Genomic DNA, 21,035 nt, shown 5'->3' on the forward strand with positions numbered 1-21,035 from the left:
ATAATGATTTTCTCCATAAAAAGATGGTTGGTTAATTAAAAGTAGCAAGTCAAGGAACTGGGGTTTTACCATTTTTAGGCTTGAGAAATCAAATCTTATTTTTGTTTTCTTGTTCTAACATAAAATCAATACAAATATGGACGAAAGATAACGAATTAGAAATTGAAAAGGGCAATTAACTATATTTGGAAGACAAAAAATGGTATGATTGGAATTGACAACGTGATGCGACTCCATACAAAATTAAATAATTAAAAAATAAATAAAATAAATGAATAAGATATTATATAGCATGAGGATTTTATTGATTTTATATTTTACAAAATTAACGTGGGACCTTACTTTGTTGAGTTCGCCCTTTGGAATTTATTTTATTATTGTTCTTATTATTTGGTGTTTTATACGTATGAAGGTACGTAAAAAAGACTCTAAAACAAAGTCCACGTACTATTGCTGACCTTTTATGTGTCTTGTGCATTTATTATATAGTTTTAGTCACATTTTATATCAATTTTAATGTGTTATGATTCAGGAGAAGATAAATTTCTAGAAAGCATATTAAATTACTATTAAGTATATGGGCATTGCTATTCTTTTTTATGTAATTCATGAATATATCTAAATATATTATAAAAAATATAAATTAAATAAAAATATTAAATTAACTACTTTAAGCATGCCAATTTAATATGTAAGAGATATTTAAATCGTCACAAAATGGAAACTAAGATATTTGATTAGGCTTCATCGTAATTCTTTTTATTTAATACAGTAGAAAATTTAAATAATTAATGTTCTACTTAATTATCTAACCGTCTTCTAATATGTGTAAGAAATATAAGAAAATAAAAAAGTTAATGCGTATTTTAATAAAATAACTTTCTTATTTTTGGAAAAATAATTGACTTAATATTTCTTTTTAGGCCTTGCCAAGAGGTGTTGGACTATTAGTATAATGGTAAAAGTTAATTATTTTTAAATATTCATGTATTAGTTGGATTATCTATCTATAAATTAATTATATGCTACCATCTGCAAAGTTACTTTCGTGTTTGTACTATTATTTATAACTAGTCGTTTATTCATGCGTTACACAACTATTTTATTATTTTAATTATAAAATTAAGTTGATAAATATAATATAATAAGACTATTAATATTTAATATTAGTTTATAAAATTTTAAAAGATAATAACAAACTAACTACTTTTAAATATTTTAAATTTTTTAAAATTCTAAATTTTTAATTAATGGAACAATATAAAATTATTTATTAATTAATTTTAATATTATATAAATCAATATATCAATATAATTGATAATATTTTTTCTAGAATTAAAAATTTATTATTTAATTAAAGAATTAATATATGATTAAATATGATATTAAAAACATAACTAAAATATTATGTCCTAAAATTAGAATGATTATCTAATTATAAAACTAAGTTATTAGTTAATATAATATATTTTATATACTAATTTTTAGGATAGAATTAGTATCATCATCTGATTAGAAATTATTTATTAATTAATATAATATTAAAATATAGTTAATATATTATTTCTTAGGATTAGAGCCGGTGTTTAATTAGGAATATAACTTATGAATCAATAAATTAATAGAAAATAATTATAAAATTATATATAAATTTGAATTCCATGTGTTAAAAGTAAATATATATGTTAAATTAAAAAAATTTGTGTTAGAAATTATAAATATAAAAAAAATTAAATTTTAAAAATTATTATATATACAAATAAAACGTGTAATCATAGTTTGTTTATTTTTTTGAGAAGAAACATGAAATACAACATAATAAATATGTAGAATTTGTCAAAAGTGCTGGGTAATTGGGCTTTAACTTTGGGCGACCACGATATGATCTTCAAGCCCAAATTTCGACCGAAGTTGAGCTGGCCAATCCAATCCAATCCAATCCGAAGCAGCAATCAGGAGCATACGAGGGTAAGTTGGTCCATTTACCATACTCTCTAAAACCCTAACTCATACTTATAGTTATGTCCTCACTCAGCTTTCCTCTTAGCCGAAACCCGAGAGCAGAGGAGACGAACCTCGACGAACAAATCAATGGGTAAGCATTTCTGCTCCCTTTGTGTTTCAATTTCTCGCATCTCTAGCACATTTCATGCTTTATTTTATTGAGATATGGATGACTATAGAAACCAAATAAAAAGTTAGCTGATTAACTTATGTATGTAAATAAAAATTAGGGGCTTACAAGTACGTGTCGGAGTTATGGAGGAAGAAACAATCAGATGTGATGAGGTTCTTGCAGAGGGTGAGGTGCTGGGAATACCGCCAGCATCCTTCCATTGTCCGTGTCACCCGCCCCACTCGCCCTGACAAGGCTCGCCGCATGGGTTACAAGGCCAAGCAGGTTCTTACTAATCTCATCTTTTAGTGCTTTTAGATTGATTTTCTTAAGTAAATTATTGTGATATTGCTGTTATAAATTAATTTGAAGAATGCCATATTTGGAATTTGACTCTGTTACATTCAAGCAGATGGAATAATAGTAAATATAGCAGCTATACTACTGTATGGTTCTGTTTTGTTAGTACTTAATTATATACTTGCCAGGGTTATGTTATCTATCGTGTGCGCGTAAGGCGTGGTGGGAGGAAGAGACCAGTTCCCAAGGGTATTGTATATGGGAAACCCACCAACCAGGGTGTTACCCAGCTGAAATTCCAACGCAGCAAGCGTTCAGTTGCAGAGGAGCGTGCTGGTAGGAAGCTTGGTGGTCTTAAGGTCCTTAACTCGTACTGGATCAATGAGGTCTGTTATTTTGATTGAACCTTTATTTAGCTTCGTTTATTTAGTTCTTAGCAATTAAGTCAATCAAGCATGGTAGTGAAGATTAATCTTTTATTGGCTTAGATTTTCATCTATGCATTAGCAGTAATATTGAAATGATTGAGATGTTGGACTAGCTTTTTCTGTATGAAATCTCTTTGGTAATGTTTCAACTTGCATGTGCATAGTTTAGAGTCTTTGGTTTCTGATAGGGACTCTGATTGGAATTAGTAAAAGTTTGAATGAATTTCTGTCTTGCAGGATTCAACATACAAATACTTTGAGGTCATCTTGGTTGATGCTGCACACAATGCGATCCGCAATGATCCAAGGATCAACTGGATCTGCAAACCTGTCCACAAGCATAGGGAGCTTCGTGGTCTCACTTCTGCAGGGAAGAAGTACAGAGGTCTCCGTGGCAAGGGGCACTTGCACCACAAGGCAAGGCCTTCAAGAAGGGCAACCTGGAAGAGGAACAACACACTTTCTCTCCGACGCTACCGTTGATCTTTGTGTTTTTATTTGTTGTCTCTGTTATTCTTATTTTCTGTTGTAGGATTTGCCGATTTTGATACAAGTGCTTTTTTTGGGCTACTTTTGTCGAACATGTTTCATTTTTCTGCATTGAGGCTATCGAATTATGCTTTTGTTAAAACTACTTTGGGATTTCTATATTACAGTTCACTTAAAATTTCTGCTGGGTACTTAACTGTTGATATTATGGAAAATGCAAGTTGTCGATACCTGAGTGTTAAAATGTGGAGATTGGTTTAAACAAGCGGAGTTCATGATTGGCAGCTGAATTGACACGATGCTCATTGTTACCTATGTATTATTTGATGCCTACAGTTTTCACTATTTGAAGGATGCATGCTCGAACAGTCTAGAGTTTTAGTTATGAAAAAATAACCTGTCGTTAAGCGGAGAATTAAGTTCCTCCGCATGTCCCTCTCCTTAGTCGGAGATTCGAGCTCTTCTGCTGACATGTTTTTCCTTCAGCGCTTTGATATGCTTTATTCTTTTATGGAACGTTGCTTGAAAATATTATCGCCATAGGAAAAGAAAACGAAAAAGAAGAAAAAAAGAACGCATCTCTGAACGTCAAATTTGGGGCAGGGTTATATTTCAACTTGTTTATTTGACGCGGATATTTCTTAACTTTCTATCCAATAAAAAAACAAAAATGGAGTGACACAAATTTACTATTTTTCTGAGTTGTGATATGACTATTTTACTCTTGAGCTATGAGATTACGAGGATATTTTAAATTTTATAAATACTTATAAAATATTGTATAAATATTTTATGCATATTGCTCGTCGAGTTCTTATAAAAAAATAAAATAAGAAAACTAACATCTTGCATTTAGTTACTCAGTTCAATTTGTAAAATTTCATAATTCTAATCACTTGTATCGGTTAACTGGTCACTAATTAACACTGATCTACTTTAGTTTTTCTGATTCCATTTCTTTTTTATATTAATCATTATCGTCACATAATATTATTATTATTATTAATATAAATAGGATTTTCTTATGCATCAGGTGTATAATAGACACCTGAATTTAATTATTATGTTCTATTTTTTGGGTTCAGTCACTGCGTTAGTTTTTTTTAGTCTGGTTTGATTTTATCGGTTTCTTTATCACCTCCGCTCGTATCCCTGTCGACCGTCGATCATCAAACTCGCGGGAACTCACTGCAACACACTAATTCACCAGCTGAAGCCAGCAAGTCTCTGTTCCATCTAATAAATTTTAAAAGTCTGAGATCGGGAGTTTTATCTCATTTGTTTATCGAAATGTCAAATGCATCAGTAGTCCAACCGCAGGCGGAGTCTAGCGATGCCAATTTCTCTCGCACTTTCAAGTACTTATTAGGTTCCTTTCTCCTCCTCATTTTATTTTCATTGTTGTTACAATTCTATGCTCTATAATCTGTAACTTAAAAGAATTTCTGGTATTGGTAATATTTATGGAATTACAGCTACACAATTCTTGTCGAGAGGAATCCCTTTTATTTTCAATTCCTGGATTATCAGGCACCTCACTGAACAAGATTATGCGGTATCTATTTCAGTTCATCTTCTCTCTTTTTATTTATATTTCTTTTACCTTATAATGATCTTAACTGAAATTGTAATTAATTTTTTTTCTCCTTTTGTTTTCTCTTTGAATTTAAGATATACGCAGTTCAATTTCATCTATTTGTTACCTGCGTCTTGTTTCTTAGTCGAGAGGGATTCCGGCGAGCTTGCATGAGGGCTGAAGTTAAAAGGTTTTTCTTCCTAATTGGATATAGGATATAGGATTACAATTTAATTTTTGTTTTTTTGTGCGCAAAATAAAATAAAAGAACATCTGATCTGCTGCGTCATGCAAATGTTTTATGATGCAGTGATGGTACTTCAAGTGAAGCGTATGCATTAAAGCTATTAAAAGTAGCTTGGATGACTCTTCCTCTTGGGATAGTTATCACATTTGCCGCTTGCATTTTTGTTTTCTGGTGGCAAGGACTAAACCTTAATGACTCTTATGCACAAGCTATCTTGATAAACGGTAACATTCTATTATTAGACTTCCTCTCTTTTCCAGATCTTGTTTTTATTTGATTGCCAACTTCTTGTCTTCTATAGCAGTTTAATTGCTATTATTCTTTCACAAACAATATATCAGTTCCCTTCATGTTGCAGCTTGTGCATGTATACTGGAGCTATTAGCTGAACCATTATACATCCTCTCTCAGAATTTACTTCTTCTCAAACTGCGATTGATGGCTGAAACAGTTGCTACACTTTTGCGTTGTCTAACAATGTATATCCTTATTGTCAGACAACCCGGCATGGTAAATTTTTTAACTGCTTCTTTTTTGCAGTTGCATGTTGTCAATATGACTACCGGCATGTAGCAGTAGAGTACCTTGACTCTTTTTTAGACGCTTGACTTGATGTTGTTATTTGTTCTTTAGCTAATTTAAAGATGTTCTCTTATGTTACTTTGATATGAAAATATGTGCATCCTTGTCAGTTATGCTAATACATGTAGTTAATATAGGGGATACTAACTGAAATCTGAGAGGAGAATCTCTCATCCTTTTGCACAAATAATATCTTCTATTGCTGATATGTGATTACATTTCAGTCTTTCTTCCTTGTCTCAGAAATCCTTTTGGTGTATGAGTTAATTATTTGGAAAGGACAACTAGTGTAGAAGGAAGAGGATTTTAATAAAATCACTTTGTTTCTTAGTTCATTTTGAAATACGATTATGTTCATTTATATAGAACTTTTCAGTCTAATATTAAGCATAACTTTCACAAATCTTGCAAACCATACGTATTTTAGTTATCGACAAATTTAACATTATTATTATAGAATAGTAAACTATTGTAGGAAACTTGGTTTAACTTTCCAACAACTAGTGCCTAGTATTCTGCAGTATTATGTCATTGAGAATAAGGTCTAGGGTATTTGCTTAGGTAGTCAGTGTCTATACATCGAAGTAAACTTCTCAACATTAATTTGTAAATGCGGCAACCTAAATATATTCTTATAACTTTTTTGAATCTCCAGCTTATAATATAAAACCTTATCCTTATTATTGTAGGAGAAAGATATTGTTTTTGCATTGTCACAGACTGCATATGGAGCTTGCTTGTTCATAGGATATTGGAGCTATTTTCTTCTTTTCTGTTCATTTGGAAGTTCTGAACTTTTTCCCTTCAGGTATGGGACCTTCTATTATAAACTAGTGTTTCTTCAATGTGTTTTGGTTCGCTCTCAGCCCTTCCCTCCATAGGAAGAGGAGGCTGGTGACAAAATTATTGAGGTTCATAATGGTCATGTGTATGAATATGCAATTGTTATGTTATGCATCCTGGAATATAAAGAAGCCATAGGGTCTTCAATTGGTGCGAGTCCTGGTCACTTTTGTGGGCATTGCCTCTGTCAATGGCCTGCTTGATTTCCGAGTTGGCTCAATGAGTTTGTTTTCCATCTCTATTGTTTGGGAACTATGGACAGTGGCAGTATTTCTCTATATTAATTCTATGCTAAAGTTGCTTGTAGCTGCTTTCATTTCCTCTTTTATTTTTGTTAATTCTAGGTTAGTTGTCGTATTGTTTTCAGACTAGGAACTATAATGGATTATGATAAGCAACTCTGCAACATGTGCATGCTATTTACTCTTCAATCCTTTCGGAAGCTAGTCCTTCAGGAGGGAGAAAAAATGGTCCTTGTGTGGCTGGATACCCCATATAATCAGGCTGTATACGGGCTTGTTGACAAATTAGGTATGTGACATGCTGTGATATCATATACAAACGTATACATCTTGCTAAGCACAAAATGTTTTCTTGAATTAAAAATTGCAATCTCCTAGTGTTACAACTGAGAAGATAGTTTGTTTCTCAGGATTTGAATTTCAGGGCATGTTTTAATTGTTAATTCATTTATTCCAGGAAGCCTAGTGGTGAGGTTGGTGTTTTTGCCATTTGAGGAAAGTTCATATGCTACATTTGCTAGGTCTGCATCAGGTTCACCTCTCTTCTTGGTTGTTGTTCATAATGATGTTCTGTTTTCATACATCTGGATTATGCAAGTCTTCTCATGTTCTGTTCTGCACTTTGTCTTCCAGTTTTTTTCTCTCTGCTTGAATTCAATTTAATCTGTTAGTTATCACTGATTTGTTGCCTGTGGGGAAGGATATTTTGTTCCAAACAACCATTGGAATGATTTCAACTGAGACGAAAATTACCTCTTCTGCCGACTGTTTGCATGGTTGCACCAGCTTTGGTGTCATGACCTGGTGCTAGGAATGGTCCTGAGGCCTAATTTCTTTTCAGATATGCTTTGCTAGTTTAACTGATTTGTCCTTGTACTTGCTTGTATTGTTTGCCAATGTAACTACTATTATCAGGTTATGTTGCTTGGTTCAAATAAATATACTGTTCTAAATTCACAGGATTTCCTGTATTTTCCCCCCTATTTTTTTCGGATAGTAAGCTAAAAATTTGGAACATGACATTAGCTATATTTCAGTTCTAAGTCATGATTGCTTTCTTCTTTCATTAGCACCTTGATTTATCTTTCTGTTGACAGGACAACATCCAGAGAAGAGAAGGAAGTTAGGAGGCTACCTTACAGAGGCCCTGAAGCTTGTTTTGTTAATTGGTATTTCAGTTGCATACATTGTGTCATTTTATTGATTATTCTTTTATCTATTCAATTGACTTACTTTTCAAGTTTCCCTCTGAGCATTATTCCATATAGTAGTTGCAGTGGCATTCTATGCTGATACAAGTGTCAAGGAGTGCTGAAAGTTGACACTTGCTTTCTGTTCCAACTTTATGATTTGACTTTATCTTTTCCACTGCTAAATGTAGCTTGATAATTATAATGATCGATTGCACCTGTTCAACAGTCCTCTTCTCTTATATTTCAGGTCTTGTATTCATGGCATTCGGTCCTAGTTACTCTTACTCTCTCATCAGATTATTATATGGAAACAAATGGAGTGACGGAGAAGCATCAACAGCTCTTCAGTATTATTGCCTTTATATCATTGTTTTGGCTATGAATGGTTAGTAACTTGTCGTTATCACTTCCAGATTTATCTGTTACTTAACAGCAACTGTTATGACTTCACACTGCACTCCTATTACATTCTTCTCTATTTTTTTTCATTTTACTTCTTGTTGCTCCCTGGCCATGCAGTGGCTCACAATGCTGCTCTTTAGGAAGGTTTTGACTGTTAATGAATAATAAGCTTAGCAAACACTGAATAATAAGCTTAGCTAACACTTCAATATTATCATCTGCATATAAACTTTTGCAAAATTTTAATCAAACTGTTTCCATTGTTCAAAATTATAGTCCATTTCGAATTTACATGTTTTAATACAAGTGTATTCGCCAGCTTCAACTATTGCACTTAACTATTGCCTCAACTTTAATTGGTCTGCTATGCTGTTTCTGCCTTCCATTATTTGAAATGTATCATAATGGAGGTGTAAAACGATAAGTCAACGCTGTTTTTAACTTTTAAGCTAGACAAATGTTGGAGGACAAATTAAAGTTCTAAAAAGAACTCTAATTTGTGGTACAGAGTAAATTATGTTATTACAGTAGATAACTAGCTGGTGGTATAGTTTAAGCTCCATCTCATGCATATGTTCTAAACTTGACTAGTATTAGTTTAAGTTCTAGAGATCCAGAATATGTTGGATCTGGTTAATGCATATGCTACAGCTATCATTTTAGATAATAATATAGAGAGTTGGTCCTTCTTTTGCTTTTGTATCAGGTACATCTGAAGCATTCTTACATGCTGTTGCAACAGAGAAGCAACTTAAACGCTCAAATGATTCACTGCTTGTTTTCTCAATTATATATGTGGTATTGAATGTCCTACTGATACGGTCAGCTGGTGCAATTGGCTTGATTTTGGCCAATTCATTAAGTATCCTTTTCATGTTTTGAGTTTTTTCTGTGGCTATTCTTTCATTCAAGAGCCAAATTACACTAGATGCATGGTACACAGTTGCATGTATCATAAACTAGGGTATGTAACTCAACTTTTTATGAAACCTGTAATTAACAATGTTTTATGATAAAATTCTTTTTATGCTGTTTGGACCAATTGATGCTTCGATTCAAAGGTTAGACGTCACAGGGAAGTTGAAAGACCTGGAATTACTATTCTCGCGAACACATAGAACATGTATGAGGAACGTGTACATTGTAATTATTCTCAGAATTGGTTGTCTAACCCAGTCTTATATTTTCTTATTCTCGGGAGTCGGGGGAGTAAATAAGGTGTCGTCTTCATGGGTTACCACCATGAGTGAAAGATTCCCCTCAATCTCACTGTTACTTTCTATTCTAGGGTTAAGACTTGAAATTGTTTCAACACTGGTTTTGCCAGTGTCCTAGAAGTTGAATCATCCCGATTGAATTTTATACGCTCCTGTATGTGGCAGTGCATACGCATGCAAGCAAAAGTAACTTTGACTAAGTGCAATATGGGAGCTGTGAGTCTATGTACCTAGGTATTGCTTATGGGAAAAATTGATACTCAAAGACAGTGATTTCATTCAGTTAGATTAAAAGAAAGAAAAACGAAAAGGAATGGCAAAATTTTCATGGATGAAGTGTTGCTTATGAGATAAATTATTTTCTGGCTTAATATTGGTTTACACTACTGGTGGGTGAATCCTTATGGCAAGTCAACAAGATTGAAGATTTTTTCTACTTCTTTTCCATTTCTTAGTGTTTGAAGTTATTTAGAGTAGGTTTAAGTGGCTCTTTTATATGTTTTATTTTTATTGTCCTCCTAACAGATTTATCTTTTATCACCAATGGTGAAAATAATAAAATTAATAGCAAGTTTTTCTTTGTTGATTCCATAATTTGACATATTATTCCCAATAGGATAAGTTCTTTAAAATGGACTTTGATTCCTTGACTTTTCTGGAGATATGATTTTGAGGGTTATATACTCGGCGGTATTCATAAAGCATTACTTCCAGGTATAATTTGGATAATGCAACTCTTCCACATTTTGATAATTCATATTGACCTTATTCCAGATCTTTTCCCCTCTCCACAGGATTCTTTTGCATTTTCTTTTCGCAGCTGCTTGCCTTCAGGTTGGACAGTTCTGTTGTTTTCAGGTGTAGCTACTCTCATTTCTGAGAAAGTGTTTCTGGACCATAGAAATTTCTGGCCAACATTTTCTGTTCACTTTTTCGTCGGGTTAGCTTGCTTCTGCATATCCTCCGCAATCATGTGAGTATCTTCTTGTGTTACTTATGTTGAGACCTCGGTGCAATTGTTAATTTCTTTGTTTACATTTTATTTTCATGTTTTTCTTTTCAAAGAAAAATTTGTTTGGATATGATAATAACTGTACTTGCCAATTTTTATGAATAGTTATCAACGGGAAAGGCCTTTTATCAATAAAATTATCCGTTTTCGCGATCATGTGGACTGAAGAATGCTCTCTGCTCCAAGAGCTTTCAAGGTGGGATCACGTTTTTTCGTTATTGGTCTACTCATTGGCTAATACTCTTATTATCACCTTTTTTTTTTTTTTTTTGCCAGTGCTCCTTGTCATTTGGTTATGTGATTAACAAAAGAGGCCTTTTTGTGCAGCCTCAAACCATGAAGATAGGGAGTCCAGGACCATTTATTTATTCGAGGGATACTGATGACTGGTATTCTATAGAAATTGAATTCCCTGAAGTGATTAGGATTAATAACAAGATAATTAACATATAAAAAATTGTAATGTTGTCACCAGATGCCTTAGAAACTAGCTTTATCTAACCCCACCCTTCTTCCTCCTGGCATTCATTCTCTCCCTCTCAGAATATAAACTGATATAGTTCTGTTTTCAAATGTATCTATTTATGGCACCTGCCCCAATTGCTAACCGTATGTGTAATGTTGGGAAGAAAGAAATATCAAAAAGAGGATTTTTGAAAGTGACAAACCAATATTTGGCATTTGTTTTTCTAATAGATGAATGTGCAATGCATAACATGCTATCTTGGGTCTCTTTTCCCCTTGATGAGGAAGGGTAAGGTATTTGGTGGAGATGGAGATGGGAACTCCGGACCCATCTTGTGCTCTCTATCCTAAATTCTTCTGAACTCTGCCCTTGTGGCAACACAAATAAACTTGGTCTCTTTTATGGTACCACAGCCAGGAACCCTAACTTGCAATCGTGCACAGTACTTTATTGTCCTATTATTGGCCGTGTCCTTTCAGCAACACTAGTTGAACCTGTTGAGTCCGAGTCTTGTTATGGCATATCTTAATCGGTCAATTTGGTTAGGTGCTAAACAATGGGGTAGCCAGGAACGGCTTTTTACGGAAGCTCTCTCTTTGAAATGGTAAGTTTAGTGCCTTCAATGCCTTATTTAGTATAAGCCAAGTGCTCATTTGCGGTATCTAGGACTTGCCTGTTGTAAAAAATATAGAACTACAGTATTATACCATGGCATTTCCCGTATGATAGTAGTAAATTTTTTTTCCTAGAAAGGGATAGCAGCTTTTTCTTCTTTTTTTTTCCTTTGCAAGTTGCATCAAGAAAAGGAAAACATTACGCAAATTTCATATTTTAGTGTGAAAAGGTAGTAAATGTTTAAACAGCTATAATAACCATTATTATGGGTTTTAGTCAATGGCCCCAATGTTATATGGAAAAGTAACTTTGTTCATTACGAATGTTTCAAGTATCAAATGGAAATTTAAACATAAGACTAGTACAATACTTCAGGTCTATAAGATGAGGATGAAATTCTGTTTGCTATATCAAGCGGTAGGTAAGAGTTAGGGCTCCAAAAAAAAAAGCTAGAATGTAGTGATGAGAAACAGGAGCAGAGGGCCACAACAAAGAAGAAAGTGATGATTCATAGGACTCCCACGGGTGTGTGGGTTGTCCTGCAATGTCACTCCATGAGCAGCACTCTGTAATTATAAGTTTTGAAAGCTTGGACAAAGAAAAAGTAGGAAAAAAAGAAAAGGAGGTGAAAATACAGAAACTTATGATTAAGATGTAGACTAGGGTTTGTTTAGAGTTTAGACAAGTATCCAACAAACACATTCAACATAAAGTGGCTTCCATCTTCTAAAACAAAATGATGGTATGGTTTGAGTTTTGCTTAAGAGGTTGGTTTCCTAGTGGAAAAGTGGATTGCATTTTTAGGAGGTCGGATTCCTAGTGGATTGCATTACAGTGCCTCTCTTGCTTCAAGTTGAAGGTAGCATTTGGATGTATTTAGAAAAATTTGATGATCAAACAAATCGATAGCAAAGAAAGGAAACGAGGAAAAACAGGATGCTACATTCAACCTTACCAATTACCTGTTTGTTAGACCCCAATTCAAAAATGAGACACCAACCTTGAGCACAAACTTAACTTGCATTCTCCTTGTCATGCTTTATAAATCAAATTTTGGTATTGGTTGGGAGGACCTGAATTATTTGAGGCATGTTGTCTTGGAATGGAATAATCATCCTAGGGTTTGGGGACTAGGTAGAATATGGCAGGTCGGTAACAATTAATGTAACAAAAACACTTTCACAATTATCGTTCTGCAACTGCAATGCTTTACTAAGGAGAAAAGAAGTTAAGAAAGAAATAAAAACCTTACCTTTTTCTGTCCCGTACATGTTTCACTTTGCATGAGGCTGTCGACACATATCTGCTAAAAGAAAAATTTCCAGAAACATGTTCGAATTCACGAATCCCAGAGTAGAGGTAACCTCAAAAAACCTGTAATGGTAGAAACCCTAATTTGACCATTCCAGCTACTGAATTTTAGCTTGAAAACTGACAAGCCAGTTTTCATGTTAAGTTGGTTTCAAGTTTCAATACAAAAACACTTTAGTTAGTTTTTATAAGAGCCATTATCGAGTCACAAACTCAGAATCTTTTCTTCTTCCTCTTTTTTTTTTTTTTTTTTTTCTTTAGTTGGTTTAAAAATTATCATCATAGAAGAGAAAGGCAAGGATTTGCTCTTTCTTTTTAATTACTTCAGAAATGGTTATTAGGGCAAGTTCCCAAAAACAAAAAAGACCTCCCAATTCTTTTTTTATTTTATTTTATTTTCCTTCAGATATCTCTTTAATTGCTTTAGAAGGTCTATATATCATTTGGCTGTCTATTCTCATTTGCTCACATACTCTTAAAATAAGTGGCGGTCTCATACATGTATATCTATCTTCATGTTAAAGCATCTTTTTTAACAAACACCAAATGATAGAACATGACATGTAATGATGACATGGGACCCTTCTGAAATTATCGATCTTTGTTACAAATCTCTGTTGAGCCATTAAAGAATCACTACTAACCAACTATCTAATTAAAGGTTTCAAATGTGTGATTATTATAATTGTTTTAGTTCCGTGATCACATAGATCTCTTAATTTATCCTCTTTTCACCTTTCTAATTCACCTAAAAGCTTCATTAATTTTTTGACGTTTCCTTATAAACAACAAAATTTTATGATCCATTAGCTAATGCTACTTTTGTCCTTAATTTTGTTTGTAGTTATGTTTCAGTATTAGAAGAGAGAATTGTCATTATAGAAATTAGGTGACGTTTTTGTAAATACTGGCACTTTTTCTATAAATAGTAAAAATTGAGATTAAGCCTTTGATATATAACAATTAAATACGATTGTTCAAGATTTATAATTTCTCTTTTTTTCAAAAAAAAAAAATTGCATCTCTATTTCTTCTCTTATGCTTAATAAATTTTTCCTTCTTAATTAATAGATTCTAGTTAGCGTTCGAACTCGAGTTCTCACAGCTCTAAAAGTAACTCCAATACTATTTAAGTTGCATTCAGTTGATCTAAGGTTGATTATTCAACTGATCATGATTCTGTTTGAAACAATTGCTAAGAAGAGGACTGCATTATATGGGTCAATTTTGTTGTGACTTGTTAAGCAGAAATTGACTCTAAATTATCTTGATTTGGGAATATATGGAGAATCTATGTAGATAGTTAAAACTTACAAGTCAATTAGAATGTTTCTCAGCAACCCATCTGATCAGGATATTATACCGCGTTAGAGACTGAAGTCTTATGTTAAAGTCTTGACTTAGAAGAGGTCTCTCACATGCCTATTACACCTACCTTCAAAACTCTAATAATTCTGTTCTCCACTTAGAGATTAGAGATTAGATATGTTATAATGTCAGTGGGAAAAAGAGGCTAACAGTCATCAGGAGGAAACTATTTATGAGTTTTGGACTGTGAAGTCAAACACTAAGGAGGCAAACTACAACATATTTTTGAAAAAAAAAAAAAAAAACATAAAGGAATTGGTCATGGCCCATGCAAAAAAGACCCATCTTTTCTTTTCTTGCCCACTCTTGTGCTCAAGTATATGTTCAATTCTTTCATCATTCCCTTGTGGAACCCCACCTCCTTTACCTTTTTCACCTTTGTACTACATCACCTTGGATGTCTGTCCTTACCCATTTTCTCATATGGATTTAAAACTTGTCAGTTTATATGATAATCTTGTTTGTTTTGCTGTGTATTTGGACCCTTGTTAGTGGGTAACAACATGCTTTACATGCTAGTACAGTTTAGTTGGGTACCATTCAGTGCAGTATTAATGTTTATCTCTTTGCATTATCCAGATTCCATTCCGTGTTACAGAATTGTTTGCTTAAAGAAGTTGTTACTTATTTCCTAAGGCCTATATGAATCCATGATGATACGGTTTACAATTAGCGATTCATTTCTTTGAAAACAACCTATCTTTGATTCATTTCTTTAAAAAGATAATTTAGAAATAAGCAGAACCAATTTAAAAATAATAATAATAATAAACCGTATTATCTCGTAATATCACTAAAAAAAAGTGTATATAATGTACTAAAATAATTTCCCACATTGCCGTATATGTTTTTCCAGGTTTTGCGTAAGCAACCTCAAGCTGTATATGTAACAACTAATGTAACAAAGAGAGCTGCCACTTTCCTGGAACTGCATTTTCTTGTAATTATGGAAATTGATAGTTCAAATGTTCAGCAAAAACAATCAATCTATTAACGGCCACAGGTTATGTTTTCTCAATATATATATTTATTTCCAGAAAATATTTGTTTATTTTAAATATATCTCTCCATTTACAGATGAAACTAATATATATTAGCGTTAAGTGATTGAATTGCCTAACCAAATCAAACTCTAAAAAAAGAAAAAGCAATGCTTTCATTCATCTATATATTCCACCAAACCCAATTTATTATGATTCTTTATTCCAATTAGCATACACGTGTCACTAATTAAGATAGTTTTTATTTTTTGTAGAAAAGAAGAAAACCATGATCAACATCACATTATCAGTTCAGTTTTTGTACACAAACTGTCATGCCACGCGGCATTAAACTGGTGCTTGTGAGTAGGCCATTGGGGAATTTGTTTTATATTTATTTTTGGAGATTTATTTTAACTTTAGGATATGTGATGTTTGATGTTATGTGAGGTAACTATCTACAAGGATGTAACAATTAAGAGAATCAGTCATGTATCGGGGATATTTTCCAATGTTATTATATATCAGCGATAGACGGACTGACTAACCCCACTCTTCACATGTTGATTTTGACTGACAACAGTCACTGGTGGTGGGTCTTTTAGCTTCTGCAATTGATTGTTGTTTTACAGTGACGTTTCCAAGGGCTCCTCTTCATACATACCCCTCCCCACCCTCAATATTACCTTGCTAACTCTCCTCTTTTACTTATTGCTTAAAGCTTATTTAATGAAATTAGTTTAGTCTGTTAAAGAAAATGATGACCAATTTTGTTCAAGTCGACCCTTTCTACAACCCATGATTCACTAGCTAAGATCAGGATTATTAATTTCTATGAGGTAGTCGCCTACCATGCATGAGTTCTTCACATGGTGGGGGAGAACAAAAAGAAAAAAGAAAAAAGAAGAAGAAGAGCAAAGAATTCCTGACTTGTACAAATTTATGATGCGTACAGCTTACCAGAAAAACCATGCAAAACCCAAGATTAAATTACTAGCTAGTGTATGGTCAATTTCAGAAACGATATTGGTTCTGTTTTGTGGTACAGATTCTTTACAAAATTCTCGTACTCGGATGCTTTTTCAAAATAAGCTTTTATTAACATTCTCGTATGAAACATAGGCGAATTGTTTCAGATAAATTCCATCCATTGTTGACAGATAAATAGTTCTGGACACATTTAGTAAGCAGATTCTTGAATATTGATTCGACATGCATATTGCCTCTCGTACACCCATTATTCTCTTTTCCTTGGAAGATCGATCCGTAGCCGTGACCACAATCATCCTGAAGTGCAAATGTCTAACATCAAATAGAGAATCAAAGTAAAAAAAGTTCGATTTTCGAGGTAACAAATTAAAGATAAGGCTGAGCTCCAAATTCAAAAATATGTTTGCACATACTGAGTTTAATGGGAACGCTACAGGCACATGCATGTGAAGAAACTAGAAGCTAGCTTCAAATAATTGCAAAGAAAGCAGCAATTATATGACAATAGATGCCTATTTAATTTTCTCAATTTTGGTCCATCCATACATAGGCATACAAAGTTAAGTGAACCTAAATGAGGAAAAAGTAATAGGTAACTGCGACCTCTATAGCAAGGCATGCCACAAGCTTACAAGATAAGATGATGGGTGTGGGGTTCTTTTTTTGGCTCTTAGCTTTGCTGGTCTTTACTCTTTAGGGCTCACCAAAACCCAAATCCAAATGTAAATTGAAATGATTAATTTGGTTTGATTTAATTGTTTAAACATTAGATCAGCTTTAAGCTCAATTAAATCAAATTGCTAAATTAAAATTTGAATTTAACCGATCGAATATTCACCAATAACGTCGTCTATGCATTAATTGGATAGTATTATAAAGAGGGTAAATTTAGGTATGTGTATATAGCTAGAGGGTTGGTTACATGTCAAATTATGTGCTATATTGATGAACAAAGGAATAGGCATACGGTGGAAAATCTGAACATGCTCCAAATTTCTGTCAAATTTGGATGTGAGAGCAGATCGAGGCAGTGACCATAAACATAGAGTACGGATTTAGGACCACATGTTGAAATCAAAGTGATGCATTTTGATTTCTTAGAAACAAATATAGCAACCTTCCATATGTTTTTCCGGAAACACAAAAGTGGTGGTTACATATACGGCACAAAAATCATTGTTTCTTTTTCATGCTCACAGGGAAGTAGCTTTCCTCTTTTTCTTTCTTCTCCAATTGTCCATTTTAGAAATGCAAGTTCACATTTTGAAACCCAATCTTTTGTGGGAAAAATATCAATTCTCTTCTCTTTTTCGAGGTATATATATATATATATATATATATATTCTTACGGGTGTCAAAATATTTCTTTAAAAATTTTAATGTAACTGCATACTTAAGATTTGATCCTGAAATTTTAGTTAAACTGTGAGAGACCCTTACTATCTCATCTGTATACTCTTGGATTTATTGTTTTATTTTAAAATTCAAGTATGTAATACCACTCGTTAAAATAAATGTTTGACTAACATAAATGTGTTTGTTTACACAAGTTGTTTTTCTGAAAAATATAATTCTCTCATTTGATGGTTTATATCCACATTTGGATTTAATTTATTTTCTAATGGAGTTTGTTTTGATATGTCATGCTCAAATCAATGAGAAAAATAGAAAGAGAAAGCCGGATATTTCTTTTTTTTTTCCTTTTATAGAAAGAAAAGGGATGGTGAAATAATGCTGTCAATTTGCCAAAAGAAGACGGACAAAACCGTCAAGTTATTTTTTGAAAAAAAAAGAAAGAAAGAAAGAAGAAGGACAGGAAGAAGAAAAAAAAAAAAAAAAAAGAGGCGTGGCGTTGATCATCATCATCATCATCAAAGATGTTTGGGAGTGGGTCACGATTGTCACGCCGTTAGCATTGTATTGTAAGCATGATCGCATGAGCAGGCACGTGGCATCCAAAAATAAATAAATAGAACATGAAAACATCACTTTGCTATGCTACACTTTTACAAGTGAAGGGTAGGGAATGAAGGAGACACGGCGAGTTTTAGAATTAGGACCCACTCCTTCCTGCGGGCCCTTCTTTCTTTCTTACGACCGCTCTGCACTCTTCTGCTCCTAAACAGCAAATAAAAGAAACCATATTATAGAATTGTCTGTCCCTCCTCCCTTCCATTTTCCAATTCCTGTCACTTGCACAATCTTCTCTTGGTTAGGTCTTCTCCTACTTCAGCATGCCTTTTTCCTTATTTTGTTAAGGTCTATATTTCAACACTTCAAGTTTAATTGTTTATCCACTTTAATTTTAAGTTTAATTTATTCTAATAAATACATATATATATATATATATACACACGAACATATTCAACATACTGGTGTAGGGTGGTGATGGTTGTCGTTGGATTGAGTATTTACCATTCAACCACCACGCCTTTTAACACTGGGAATACGCTTGCATGTCCCTTTCAGCTTTACCAAATATGGTCTCCTTCGTCTAATCGAAACTTCTCTTTTTATTTTTCAATTTATAAGATTTGTATTTCTTTTTGGTCGAGGACCGCGCCCGTCGATGGGTTATGCAATATAAACAGGGATAATTATTATTTGTCTATATATTAATTATTTTTTGATATTTCTAAAAAATTAAATTTTTTATTTTACAAGTTTAAATTAAAAATCTTTTCCATTAGAGTTTCTGTTAAGAAACCATTAATTAAATTTGATTTTATATTATTTTTTTAAATTTTTTACATAGTGTATAACTTGTTCCTTATATTTTATTTATTACATTAAGATCTCCTTGTGCTTTAAAAAAATATAATTTGATTCTTAAACTTCTTATCAAAGTTATAATTTTACTATAATAAAATCACTTATAATATCTATTTTATTTTAACAATCTAAAGTTAAATTACATAAATGTTCAATATTTTGATTAATATAATATAAATACTTTTAAGATAATTAAATTTTACTAAAATTTGATTATATATTAAAAATTAGAGTAATTAAAAAATATTAATTAATTATTTTTATACAGACGCTAAAATAATTTTTTATATAAAAATTAGATAAAATAATTTTAATATAATAAATAAATTCTAAGGGGCAATTTGTATATTTTACCAAATATATTTTTTAAATATTAATGGATAAATAGTATAATATGTACAGGATAAATAGTAATTACCCCATATAAATACTATAGCTTTCTATTATAAATGTGATGCAAAATTTTTAATTGATATCAACGGAGAACAGACATCAAGGGTTAAATATTAAAAAAAAAAATCTTAAGTAGATGATTACTAATGAGAATAATCAAATCAATTTATAAGGTGATTTTCTTAATACATTGACGATGGGTAATGTAAGGTGAATGAAAGTGAACATACGAAGAATTATTTTTAATTATAGTAAATACAAATTTATACGTAAAAAAGGAAAATTAAAGAGGAATAATTCTCATTCATTTCTCTTGTAAAATTTAAATTTAATTACACTTTAATTTATAGTGTAAAAAGATTTTAACTCAAGTAAAGAAATCAAAATATAATTAATTATTCTTTTTATCTTTATAATTATTATAATAATAAAGATTTTGGAGCGAGCTTGAATCTCCACCGAGAGAGAGAGAGGATAAAAAAGGAAGAAAAAACTCCTCGGTTTGGCCGATGTGAGAAAACAAAAGTGGGAACCTGTATGATTTTGGAACTCCACTTGGTATTTTGATCAGAACAAAGTGTTTAGCACGCGCCGTAGTGAACCATGCGTAAACCAAAGTCTTTCAACGTTAAATTACAGCAATACCCTTTCCTTTTCTTTTTCGTTTTAGAAACTCTTTATATTTTTTTTCTTATTCATAATAATTATTATTATTATTTGAAAATAAAATAAACAGGAAGCAGTTGGAAAAGGTACCCAACTACGGAACTGTCCTTCGGGTCATCCTGTTGTTACAAACTCTACGTGGCATCTTCAGTTTCTATTTGTTTTTTTCTTTTTCTTATTCTCAATTTCTTTTGTTTGTTTTCCTTGTCAGTTACCGTCGCATCATTAATCCAAATATCCAACGGCTGACTTTCATTTCACATAAAAATATATAATAAAAAACACTAATTTCTTAAACCAAATTTTGAATTAAAGAACAATTAAATTAATTTTAAGATTAGTTTCTAAAAGTTGTATTTATTTATTTATTTATCCCAACTAAATCTACACCTAAATTTTATTATGAAAGGGGATAATGGGAAATTGATAGGGAAATCAAATTTCAACGACTTGCCATTATGCTTACAAATGAGTGCTATCATTATATTGCCAAACCCTCCTCCTACCATATGATTGAATCTGTTATAAACTAAAGATTATTCTTTACCAATATATATTATTAAGGAGAATTATGATTAAAAAGAAAAGGGTAATTGTACCGTTTAAGTAAAAACTTAAGGTAATAATTACAGATAAGAAAAAGACCTTTGAACAGCAATGAGTTTGATAAATAATATTTGAAGAATGAAAATGATAGCAACAGATAAAGAATGAAAGCAAAAGATGTTGGATGGAGGTATGCCAAAATCCAAATGTTTTTACCAGAGAAAAAAAGAATTAATGCAAGGGTAGTTGGAGTTTTGTCCTTTTTTCTTTTAACAAATAT

At 32.3% G+C, this 21,035-nt stretch overlaps 2 protein-coding genes across 5 annotated transcripts; both read left to right on the forward strand.

Annotated features, from left to right (window-relative positions):
- Positions 1 to 1,945: 1,945 nt before the first annotated feature.
- LOC8289624 (60S ribosomal protein L15) lies at positions 1,946 to 3,525 on the forward strand. Its single transcript, XM_002510931.3, has 4 exons — positions 1,946 to 2,096; positions 2,236 to 2,402; positions 2,606 to 2,803; positions 3,083 to 3,525. The coding sequence occupies exons 1-4, from the start codon at positions 2,093 to 2,095 to the stop codon at positions 3,326 to 3,328; spliced, it is 615 nt and encodes a 204-aa protein (XP_002510977.1). The 5' UTR covers positions 1,946 to 2,092; the 3' UTR covers positions 3,329 to 3,525.
- Positions 3,526 to 4,259: 734 nt separating this feature from the next.
- On the forward strand, positions 4,260 to 11,319 carry LOC8289623 (protein RFT1 homolog). Of its 4 annotated transcripts, none has more exons than XM_048372864.1 (15): positions 4,260 to 4,703; positions 4,810 to 4,889; positions 5,006 to 5,100; positions 5,221 to 5,381; positions 5,516 to 5,667; positions 6,429 to 6,547; positions 6,932 to 7,113; positions 7,282 to 7,356; positions 7,922 to 7,993; positions 8,265 to 8,402; positions 9,126 to 9,281; positions 10,298 to 10,350; positions 10,431 to 10,609; positions 10,754 to 10,844; positions 10,925 to 11,319. In XM_048372864.1, the coding sequence occupies exons 1-14, from the start codon at positions 4,625 to 4,627 to the stop codon at positions 10,812 to 10,814; spliced, it is 1,602 nt and encodes a 533-aa protein (XP_048228821.1). In that variant the 5' UTR covers positions 4,260 to 4,624; the 3' UTR covers positions 10,815 to 10,844; positions 10,925 to 11,319. The 4 variants fall into 4 exon arrangements, with proteins under 4 accessions (XP_048228821.1, XP_048228822.1, XP_048228820.1 ...); XM_048372865.1 differs by having other exon boundaries at positions 4,268 to 4,692; positions 10,976 to 11,319; XM_048372863.1 differs by having other exon boundaries at positions 4,271 to 4,703; positions 10,976 to 11,319.
- Positions 11,320 to 21,035: the final 9,716 nt, after the last annotated feature.

Source organism: Ricinus communis, chromosome 4 (assembly GCF_019578655.1).
Source record: "Ricinus communis isolate WT05 ecotype wild-type chromosome 4, ASM1957865v1, whole genome shotgun sequence".
NCBI lineage: Eukaryota > Viridiplantae > Streptophyta > Magnoliopsida > Malpighiales > Euphorbiaceae > Ricinus > Ricinus communis.

Coding starts and splice junctions, on each gene's coding strand:
- LOC8289624 (XM_002510931.3), top strand. Junction 2,403..2,605: donor TGGGTTACAAGGCCAAGCAG/GTTCTTACTAAT, acceptor TATACTTGCCAG/GGTTATGTTATCTATCGTGT. Junction 2,804..3,082: donor ACTCGTACTGGATCAATGAG/GTCTGTTATTTT, acceptor TCTGTCTTGCAG/GATTCAACATACAAATACTT.
- LOC8289623 (XM_048372864.1), top strand. CDS start 4,625: ATGTCAAATGCATCAGTAGTCCAACCGCAGGCGGAGTCTAGCGATGCC. Junction 7,114..7,281: donor CGGGCTTGTTGACAAATTAG/GTATGTGACATG, acceptor CATTTATTCCAG/GAAGCCTAGTGGTGAGGTTG. Junction 7,357..7,921: donor ATTTGCTAGGTCTGCATCAG/GTTCACCTCTCT, acceptor TTCTGTTGACAG/GACAACATCCAGAGAAGAGA.